We start from the raw sequence: 11,145 nt of genomic DNA, 5'->3' as shown, positions 1-11,145 counted from the left end.
GTAGATTGTGTAGAAATAGAATGGGTAGGCTGTGCACTTCAAATTTTACTATATTCCTATACTTGGAAGTGCATTTTCTTCTATGTTTTAAAGATTTGACCTTTTCGACAGCCGAATTTAAGAGTGGGGCTCAATATTTTTTAACCTGACTTTTAAAAAGAATACGTCTATGATGATTAAAAGGAATTTTACAATGTTAATATGCACTTTGAAGGTATTTTGCACAGTAGAATTATACTATAGAAACTTCATTTTGTCCACTCATGGTAAAAAACACTATATAACAAATTATATCAAGGGCACAACAAAGATTCCTCGTGTACAAAATGTGACAATCGATTTGACCTAAGTGCATTTTACACGCTTTGCATTACTATTTGTGTTGAATTATTTAACTACAAGCCAAACGGTTGTCAAACTCAAAGGAAACATCATAACGTACGAAATTCTAATAATTTACCATGTTTTCCATAAGGTTACGGCTTTCCTCGCGATGCACGCCGTTCAAAATGTCGCAAGTATTTAGATATTCTAATTTCAATATTTCACGATGTTTTACATAGCCATACTAGTTTTCATCGTAATGTTTATCATAAAGGTCGTAATTATTTAAGTATCTTAAATCTCTATGGTTTACAATGTTAATCATCATAACTCAACGAAAAAACGTAGTGGATATTTAATTATTCTAATTTCTAAAAAAATTATGTTCTTCGAAGGCTTCTGAAGTTCAAAAAACCATAAATATACATAAATGTAATATCTAACAAATTTTTACAATACTTGCAACAATTTGTCGTAAAACAATAGAAAATTTCATAAATACTTAAATGATAAGTATAGCATACACCGTTAGTGTAAAAAAACTGTTTTACGCAAATAGTCTCACACACCAATCATTTGAGAGAGAGAGATAGAGCATCGTCGTAATCCTCAAATCGAGGGTGAATGGGGTGAACGTGAAAATTTTCTTTACACCGATAGTACATGCTATATTTTCTATATTAAAGCCTTCCAACATTTTGACCCAACAAAGTTGGATACTTAAACTTCATAAAAAGTTTAGTATTTTAACTTCTTAAAATTCATAGGTGTACATAAGATAGTTTCAAGTTGATCTTTTAGTGTTTAGCTAAAAAAAGTTAATTTTTCTAGTGTTCTGTTCACAAGGTAACATATACGCTTTTTATGTTCTTACTTTATATAGTTTACATGAACACGTGCTATACTTCACTTTAAATTTTAATATCTTCATACATTTATGATGTTCTGCACGTGTAAAAGTAAAATCATTTGCCGATGTAATATGTCTGAAATAATATTAAACTTTTCTACACGTTCCAACTTATCATGGGAAAACACTTGCAAATATATTTATTTAAAATAAAATAAAAAAACAACTTACAAAAAACAGGCAACTTTGCGGTAAGTGAAGGTCGCCTGGAGTACAGTACATGGAAGTAATTCAACAAGCATTAAAAAAAGAAAACGGGAAAAATGATGCTAAAGTGTCTCGTGATCACAGGTGAACGACTTCATATGGTCTTGGAGAAGTTCAAGACCATGTTTGTCTTCATAGTTGTACATCAATGAAACCATTTTAGCAGCATTCACGCAATCTTCGCGGAAAGGCGCAGAGGACGGACATGGAGAGAGGCATTCTTTGTTGAGCAGCTTCCACGATTTCGATATCAACTCCATCACATGCTCTCTCGCGCTTTGATTCGAAGAGCCTTGAATTTCCCTCAAATAGTACTCCACGTATGACCCGTCGTAGCCATTTTGATTCTCATCCTCCAAGGAAATCGAATCACACAAGTAAAATAATTAAATCAATAAAATAATGACAACACAAATCAAAAAAGAATAAACCTGAATATTGCCCCACCGTCAACTAGTTTACCTGGGCACATCCGAGGTCATCCCAAAGGCGAAGAATTTTGGCAACTAAGAAGATTGCCTTTGGCAGTGACTCCTCTTCTTTCTTTGAATCCGTGCTTTGGTTGGCAATGTTTTGGCCCATTAGAAAGAACAAGTGAGCTAGCACCAAGGGCGCACCTGAAGTGATAGTCCCGTTCTTCAAGTAATCATCTGCCTTTGGCAATTTCCCAGAAGCGTTCCACTGAAATTCCACCAGGAATGCATTGCATAAATTCGCCCACTGCAACATCAAATGTTGTGCAACTGATGAAGGATATATCTAAAATGTGATCATAAATCAAAATCGTGTGCTTATTGAGCTTTCCTAGTATTCATAAATGACGCATCACTAGGAAATCTCTGTGTCTCTCTGTCAGTAAGGCAGCTTAATGCCGCTCTGTGCTCCATTTTATTGCTAAGAAGCCAGTCCACGGCTAAAGATCTTGACATGAGCACCTAGATCTGGCCAAGATTTGTCTGTGATTGCGTATGAGAGAGAGAGAGAGAGAGAGAGAGAGAGAGAGAGAGAGAGAGAGAGAGAGTTGCAGCTTAACCCTATGAGTGGTAAGATCTCCGTGCATGGCAGTGTAAGGAATTCTAGAAAAGATCGACCGAAACTCGACGATGATGAAGACGGCAATTGGTTTTTGTGGCTTTAATTTGGAGAAGTGAACACAGACTTCCAAATGATGACCACAGTATTGGAGTCTGGTGAGACAGAGTGGACAAAGGGATGAGGATATGATCAAGGTTGAGTTTTTATTGGGTGTTGGGTATCTCAAATTAAGTGATGCTCATTTAGAGTTGAGATAGGAGTTAACATCATGCTTGCAAATAAAAGTTCTTATCAATAACAATTTTATATCAATACCATCTGTTTCAAGAATCTCGTGGGATTCCATCCATGCTTCATAAAGATGATGTTGCCAAAATCATTTGTAATATCACTGAGAACCTTGAAGCATATTTTCATGTACTCTGGAAGCTGCTCAGCACACGCATTGTCCCATCTGAAGAAGTGAAATTACAAGAAAGATTTAAATTGGCAGCATAATTTATGTTAAAGTATTGTCCAACATCGCTTGATAATGAATTCTGAATGTTATTTATATTCATGCGGTCCCTTCCCTTAACAGTTTAAGCTTTCGAATTGAACTTTCTGACAATATAAATGTATAATGCAGATTTTTTTTTTGTTGATGCAATAGTCGCGACATAATAGGTAAAATGGGGTGTCTACAACTGTATACCTTCTAATGACTTCTGTGAAGAGAATTAGCTCATCGATCGTGCCATGGACATCAAATATGTCATCGATAATGTACACGAGAGAGATGGGCTTAATGAGCTCAATCCTAAGCTCGGACAAGCTTGGATCTGGGAGAATTGCCATGGACCACATGTACCATTTTAGTGGCTGGTCTCTAGCAAACTTCATCTCCTCTCCCAATCTCAACTCGTTCCACCACCTGACATATAGGAAACGCATGAGGAAAAATTGTATCAAGAGAACATAATAATATTCTCATATACCTTTACCAAAAAAAAATAATATTCTCATATACTTGAAACAAATTACTCATTTAAAGATTATATCGATATTACAAACATAGAGATTAGAGAAAACGGAGATCTAGAGTCCATCATCTGAATAGTTTTTGTGACTTTGATATGAGTCTGAACATAAATGTCAATTTCTTAAATATATAAGTTTAAATTTAGCATCTTATTACTGCATTCATTCACTTGAATGAGGGCCAGCAGTTAAAAGCCCATCTTTTATTTTACGTTGTTTTAGCAAAAAAAAAAATCTTTTATTGTACGTTGGTCATCTATTGTCCTTCAATTGAGCATAAATTTGGGTAAGCAATTAATTAGTTACTCACGTATTAATTTGGTGAATCTCCTTCTGGTGCACAGATTGAACAATTCTTCGCTCTCTCTTTGCCACTTCTAGCAAGTCTTCCATCCATGAGTACACGCCAGGCATATCGTTTACAAAACTTTGAGGAGCCAGTGATCTTGCAAAGCTCTTGCGATATGGATATCGCAATGTACTTTCTATCATTCTCGCTTGTTCGTAATCAAGATCACACGTCAACAGTGCATTCAGACACTTGCTGCTAAAGTATTCAGCTTGGTCCAGTATATCCTCTCCTTCTATGCTCATTTGTGACGCTTCGTATAATTCCATCATACCCTTAATGTTTCCCTTCAGTTTCATAACAAAACCTTTTTTCTTATCGTTGAAGTATTCGAACACATCTGCATAAAAAGCACAAGGAGTCTAATACATCAAAAAAGTGTAGTCTGGTATCTAATATATCAATTGCTTCACTCATTCAAAATTTATGATGTGCATATTGCAGTTTTGAAAAAAATCCTAAATTGGTTAAAAATATTTCATCTTATGAAAAGTTTTAATTTAAATGCAACGAAACTAAAAATGAGAAAAAAAATTGGAGGAATGGGAAAATCAAGTGAAAAATCTAGGTTTTTTGGAATTGGTTTTTGTAATATGAATGGTTAGATTAGACAAGAATCCCTCCAAGATTTTACTTTTCACTTTAAAAATAACTCCAGAACATTAATGCATTTCTTAATATCTGGCATAAGTCCACGCATGTAACATGCATTGATAGATACCCATTGGAAAGGTCATCTCAATTAAACATTTCCAATTCTTAAGTCAACAAAAAATTCAAAAAAATCGGCTTATATTCTTTTCCATTTTCACTCCTTAACAAAAAAATTTTGTCAAATATGGGGCTTCCACTTTAGTAGTCAAAACAAAAGGAATTGTCTTCTGTTGTTATGCATCAACAGCAACATTTTTTTTCACTATTGCAATCGACTTCAATCTCATGGGAACAGACCTGCAGGCACATAATAACCTTCTTGCCGAAGAAGTCGAAACCAGAGAGCGATCTCATAGACGTTATCTTTGCCATGATTCAGAGAGCTAAAATGTGTGTATTGCCACTGTAGAATGGCTTTAATCTGTTCTCGGAATAGGGATTTGATTCCTAGCCGCTGAATTGTGTCGACAATGATCAAACTTTCCACAGGCTCATTCACCACTTTATTCAGAAACTCTATAAGGCTCTTTACATTTTCTTCATGTTTGATCCGGGAATCATCCTGCATCATGGATATCCAGAGTTACAAGTGAGGTCGATGTTATAAAGCCAAAGAAAGAAACTTAAGCAGGAATGATCTAAATTGGCGATACTTTTTCTGATGTAAATTTAGAAAATTATTGTAATGAAGCAAAAAAAAACAAATCAGCAAAAGTTCAACAGAGCAAAGACAAAAGCACAAATAATGAAATAATTAACTGATAATTTTTTTATAAACTCATAGATGGTGATTCAGTATGAGATGATTAAGGTTTTCTGTTGATATTATTTTTTTACTAGTAAATCTTAGTATGCTCATATGCACTAGGTACATATTATATGATTAAGGTTATAGTATTGTGTTTTGTCGATGCAAGAACACGCTGAGCATATGATAATCATGTTAGTTGTGTCCTATGACCCGTTTACTAAGCATATCGTATTCGCATCTCAGTAGATCGACACCTTTAATAAACGTATCATATTCGGATTAGCCATAATGGTATAAAACCCTATCCCGACACAACAGAATTAGCACGGCAAGACACGAATTTCCAGCTCTAGAGGGGGCCACTGCGCCCACAAGCAGGAGTAGGTGATCAGAGCAAACTTGGGCGATTATTTTCCATAATATGTGTAATTTTATGTTCAAAGATTTTGTAAAAAATTATATTTCTTCGCTATAATCTAAAGTTGTGTCCGCTGACCCAGGAGACATCCCAATTTTCATTAGAGGTGTCATACTTGCCTTACAAAATAATGCTTGGAGGCAAACACAATGTCTGTGATTTTCTTTTCTTTTTTACTCACGAGCTAAGGAAATGAAAAGTTGAAAATAAAAGGCTCAGATCAGTGGATTTACCAGACTAGTTTGCTCTTCGTCGATGCTCAATGTTTGCATCTGGTTAGGCTGAGGCAATATGAATCTGGAATCGGCCATCGAATCTTTCGCAGGACTAGTCACAGTGAGAGAAAGAGATGACTGAAGATTATGAAGAATAGAAGGACAAGGTGATTTAGCCAAGGCACAAGAGGGAAACAAAATGTGTCGTGATGGGCGGTTGATGTGCTTTGGATGGCCAATTTATAGTGAAAAACAAAAGGGATAATTACACAAATGATCCCTGAACTTTGGCTAAATATGTAATGTCGTTCCTGAATTTTAACCTACTATGCAATGTTGTCCTTACACTTTTAATTTCTTCAATATGGTCCTTGAACTTTTAATAATGTTCACTTTAGTCCCTAAACTATATGAAAAAGTTCAATATTGTCCCTAAACTTAAGTTAATGGAAGAACAATTTCATATTGTCCAGAGACTAAATTAAACGTATACCAAAAGTTTAAGAATCACATTGAACAAATTAAAAATTTATAGAAACAAAACAAGTGCCTCAAGTATATTGATGGGAGGTTGGCGCATCTCTTCTGTAAGTTCATGCATTTGCAATATCTGTTGTCAATGAGAAAATTGGTTCACACGATTGTCACTTTCGAATCCTGATTGGAGGAAAACACCGTCCATGAAAGTATACATAAATGCATATATTTCAACGAGGTTTCGCCCGTGAATGGTCTTCAATAAATTAGAAGCACAAAGATCACATTGTCTTAAGATGTCAGCACAGAACTCGGATTTAGTTCCACCATTTCAGATTTAGTTCACATCTTACGTGATACACGAGGTAATAACACAAACTCGAACTGGAATTCTCTTTGTGAAATGTGCGGACGTGCGTGCAACATCAAGCAGAAGAGTGTACCGGCCAGTGAGGGTGAAAAACTGTCAGTCATCTAAAGTGGACTCGTCTCTTGTACTAATAAGAAATGAGTACGCGAGTAGTTATATGTATAAGTATTGAATTTATGTTTCGAGTTTGAATCCGCATTTCTATTTAGCTGATTTTGGATGAGGGCTCTCGGCAGCATAAATAGAAAAATAAAGAAGGCCACTAAAAGACAAAAAATAGGGGCACACTTTATTTTATTATATCTATTTCTCTTATGAGGGTAAAACAGTCATTGTCTGAGCAAGGAAGAAAGCAAGGGTTCTTTTGCTTTTATCTCCTGTAGAACCGTACATGGACCCCTTCTAATAGAGACGTAGAAAAGGAGGACCCCTTATAATATGAATATGTTGCCGAACAGAATGGGGTATTTGAGAGAGCCGCACAAGCCGAGAACGCCCACGAAGCTCCCAGGGAAGGACGCCGTGCGAGAACAAAAGTAAAGTACGTATGACGTTCTTGATTTTGATCGTACGAGAGCGTTTTGCCTTGGGCCAGAACACGTGGTGATTTATACAGTAAATTTATATTGTCCAATTAAGTTATTTATTAGTAAACATTTTGAGTTTGGGCTTAAATTTTGGTGTAGAAAACACTCGAGCGTATGAGCGAATTGTAACTCTGATTCTCCTATTATAATAGATTATTTATTGCTGGTTCTCCCCGTAGATATAGGTATCGATATTCGGACCGAACCACGTAAATCTCTAGAGTCCTTTATCGTTCCTCGTTTGTTTCTCTGGTATTTTTCGCGTTGACTTAATTTGCAAAATCCTGTCGTTTATGCGTTATATTTCCAATAATAAGGTTATTCTTTTGGATGTTAATGTGTGGAGGAATTATCCGTGAGCTTAATATATTCGCTAAATTAAATTTGGCCCATTTAAAGTAGTGAATCTCGTCAAGTTTGACGGTTCGAATTTGATTTAGTACACGTATAAAGTTTACTGAATAATTTCTCGAATGTATGTGAGAGTGTAGTGAGAATGAGAAGAAAAGAAAAAGTGTAATGTCAGATTGTGTCTTTAAGAGTTGAGGGGCATATATGTTGTTTTACAGTACTAATATGGGGTAGTGTCACTGTTATTGAATATATGTAGAGCTGGCAAAATAGATTCAGGACCCATCTTTTAACCCAAATCCAATGAGTCATGTAAAATATGGTTTGTTTGAAAATTTCAAAACAAGTTAAAGTGGGTTCACGATATCAAAGGCAAAGCCTCACTAGATATGAATCTTAGTGGGTCTAATGACAAACTCATTTCTAACCCAGTTAAGCTTGGTTATTAGTTGAAGAAATATGTACAAAGAAAAAAATGAAAAGAAATAGGGAACTATGATGTCGAACAAGAGTGAGAACTGCTACCGATGGTGCCCCTCCGCCGTCGGCTATGTCGCCCACGATGGCCATTTGCTCCTCCGTGGCCCACCATCGCCGTTGGCAGCCACCTTCGTCCTCCTCCTAGTCAACTCTCTTCCTCGTCCCACACCTTCTAGTGGGGCGTCTTCATCATTCCTTTCTTCAAGCTTCGTTCAAGACCAAGAAAGCAGAAGAAGATGGTCTTTTGTTGCTAACCTACAAATTCTTTCAACGAAAATGACTCTACACCGTAGAATCTAGATCCAAGAAACCTCTACAACCACATATTCCTCCAAATCGCGCTAGAGAAAAAAGCCGATTGGCATTTTCACATGGATCCCGATGATGCGAACAAACCCTAGAAGACGTGCAATTAACCTCCGATGATCGAGTCAAATTTAGACCGAGGCCGGGAAGGCGGTAACTGTACACTGTAAAATTGAGATCAACACGAACATATCTGGAAACACCTTCCATTGCCCAAAAAAAAAAACACGTTGAAACAGAATAAAAAAGAGGAGCGACGATACACCGAATTCAGCAGGCCAGATAGAGAAGCTTCCGATTGAGGCAAAACACCGCACAAAAAGACTAAGAACACAAACAGAAGATGCAGATCGAAGAAAGAAGCGAGGAGGACCAACAACATTGGCGATGGGTAGAGCGGGTGGCGGCGGTGACGACGGGAGAAACAACAGTGTAATGGGCAATGATGCAAACAATGGGCAGTTGTTTTGTTGAGATACACGTATGAGTTGTGTGAGAGAAGTCTCACATCAAATAATTGATGTGGTGTTGAGCAGTTAATATATCCTAGTTGGTCCATAACTCATTGGCTTAAGCTTTTCAAGTGAAGGTGGATCCAACTAGATATGTTAACGGCCTCGGACTTGAACTCCCTCTTGGCAATCTCCCCAGGTGAAGGTATCGGGCTTCTGCTGCACATTCCCAACAAATGGTATCAAAGCCGATGGTTGATTGGTGGGTCTCCAATCTATTTGGGTGTTCGATGAATATCTCAACAAAGAAATCTCATGATCGACACTTGTTTCGGGTGGCCATCACGGTTGGTCTGACAAGAAGTGACCATAGGTGATGCAATCCTAAGTTAGCAGTTGATGACAGTTGTTGTGCATAGTTGAGGGTGCATTGCAATGACTTGGAGATTCAAGTTGAAATAAGCTGATGTAGAATAATACATAAATTAAGGGAAAGCAAATCTAACACCGAGCTCACATGTGAGGCAAAGATTATTGAGATACACATGTGAGTTGTGTTAGAGAAGTCTCACATCAGATAATTAATGTGGTGTTGAGCAATTAATATATCTTAGTTGATCCATAACTCATTGGCTTATGCTTTTTTAGTAAAGGTGGGTCCAACTGGATATGTTGACGGGCTCGAACTTGAGCTCCCTCTTGACAATCTCCCCAGGTGAAGGTATCGGACTTCTGCTACGCATTCCCAACATGTTTTTTTCTTTTTTTTTATTACTTTATCATATTAAATTTGCAAATTTGTTTTATTTTTCGTTTATTTATTTTTTAAAATGCCTTTTTCTCTATTTCGGTTGTTTAAATATGTCGGTCGGTTTGGATTGGATATGAGTTGGATTAGGTATAAGCCATCTAAATTGTTTACAAAATAAATGGGTTGATATGAGTAAAATGGATAGCTTCGGGTTGAACTTATTTAAGACCCACCCTAACTCAACTCAACCCATCTATTTGCCACCTCTAAATGTGTCACGCCCCGAACCCTATCGAGCTCGCGACATCCGCCACTAGTCGATTCTGCGACATCCCAGGAATTATCGCCGACCTCAAATACGATCATCAGAGATTTAATGCACGACAGAATCCATAATTAACCCGGACAATTAAACTGGGGAGAATATTCATATTTTCATTTACCAACTTATAAACTATTTACAATATACAACCACCGCGAACACTTGCACACCACATTTGATACTGTCGATATACAAAAGATCGATGACCTGGCATCCAGACCTCAAAAATGGTACTCTGCAAAAACCTACTCCGAGCCCCTATGCTAATCTCTACGCCCCTTACTAGGCGTCCATTCTGAGTCTGACTCATCGTCACCTGAATCTGAACTCCTCTGATCAGATTGCTCCTCCGAAGACTTCGGCTCCGCCTCAATCACAATCGGATGATCAATGTCACCCGACTCAGCTGGAACAGCGTTCTGGTACTCCTCGGCTAGGAAATCAAAGAAATTATATTCTGGCACGAAATTGGGGTCCATGTATTCCTCAAACGGGAGTATATACTCCGGGTCTCCTACAGGCTCTTCCGACTCCTCAGACTCGCCATCAGGTTCTACCTCGGGCTCCACCTCTTCTGGTTCCTCCTCCTCTGGTTCCTCTTCCTCTGGTTCCTCTTCCTCTAGTTCCTCCTCGAGGATTGGTTCTAAGTCTATGTCATCGGGTCATCCTCAGCTTGCGATGCTTCGGGCTCGGGCTCATACTCCGCCTCCGAAGATCCCTGAGCGGCGGGTGCTGGATGCATCCCAGACTGCGCTACGCTAACCTCCGTACTGGTCAACTCTCCATCAATTGGGGGTACAGCAGTCGGGTCCCAATCCCCAACTAAATCAAACGGAACATCAAATCCTCTAACGGGTCCGAACTCAGCCCCGTCCGCATCCCGGAAGAACCGGGCAGTATAAACGTGGGTCTCTCAAAGAGGTAATCCTACTTCTATGAAGACGATTGTGGTATGCTTGATCCAGGTCATTCCATCCCCCATAGGAAATTCTGTAACTTCATTCTCGGTGTGCACTGGTACCCCAAAATGTTCTGGTGGCGGTGGTGGTGGGTTCATGGCTCAGGTCGGGGTTCTGAAAATGTTGATTGAAACAACCATGAGAACACTTCTCAGCAAGTTCACCCCTAAACCCCACCTAGGCTATCACGTACCTCCAGACAATTTC

The 11,145-nt window shown here is 38.1% G+C and overlaps 1 protein-coding gene across 1 annotated transcript; it reads right to left on the bottom strand.

The window, feature by feature from the left end:
- Window positions 1-1,387: 1,387 nt before the first annotated feature.
- On the bottom strand, window positions 1,388-6,057 carry LOC115673791 ((3S,6E)-nerolidol synthase 1-like). The gene is made up of 7 exons (XM_030596034.2): window positions 5,902-6,057; window positions 4,797-5,061; window positions 3,807-4,185; window positions 3,171-3,389; window positions 2,792-2,930; window positions 1,904-2,161; window positions 1,388-1,794 (listed from the first exon to the last, which is right to left on the bottom strand). The coding sequence occupies exons 1-7, from the start codon at window positions 5,977-5,979 to the stop codon at window positions 1,504-1,506; spliced, it is 1,629 nt and encodes a 542-aa protein (XP_030451894.2). The 5' UTR covers window positions 5,980-6,057; the 3' UTR covers window positions 1,388-1,503.
- Between the last annotated feature and the right edge of the window lie 5,088 nt (window positions 6,058-11,145).

The sequence above is a fragment of the Syzygium oleosum genome, unplaced genomic scaffold (genome assembly GCF_021117445.2).
Source record: "Syzygium oleosum isolate NSW1041296 unplaced genomic scaffold, Sole_v2.1 Sole_v2.11, whole genome shotgun sequence".
NCBI lineage: Eukaryota > Viridiplantae > Streptophyta > Magnoliopsida > Myrtales > Myrtaceae > Syzygium > Syzygium oleosum.
The sequence above is the reverse complement of the archived record's forward strand: the minus strand, read 5'-3'. Positions and strand labels throughout refer to the sequence as shown.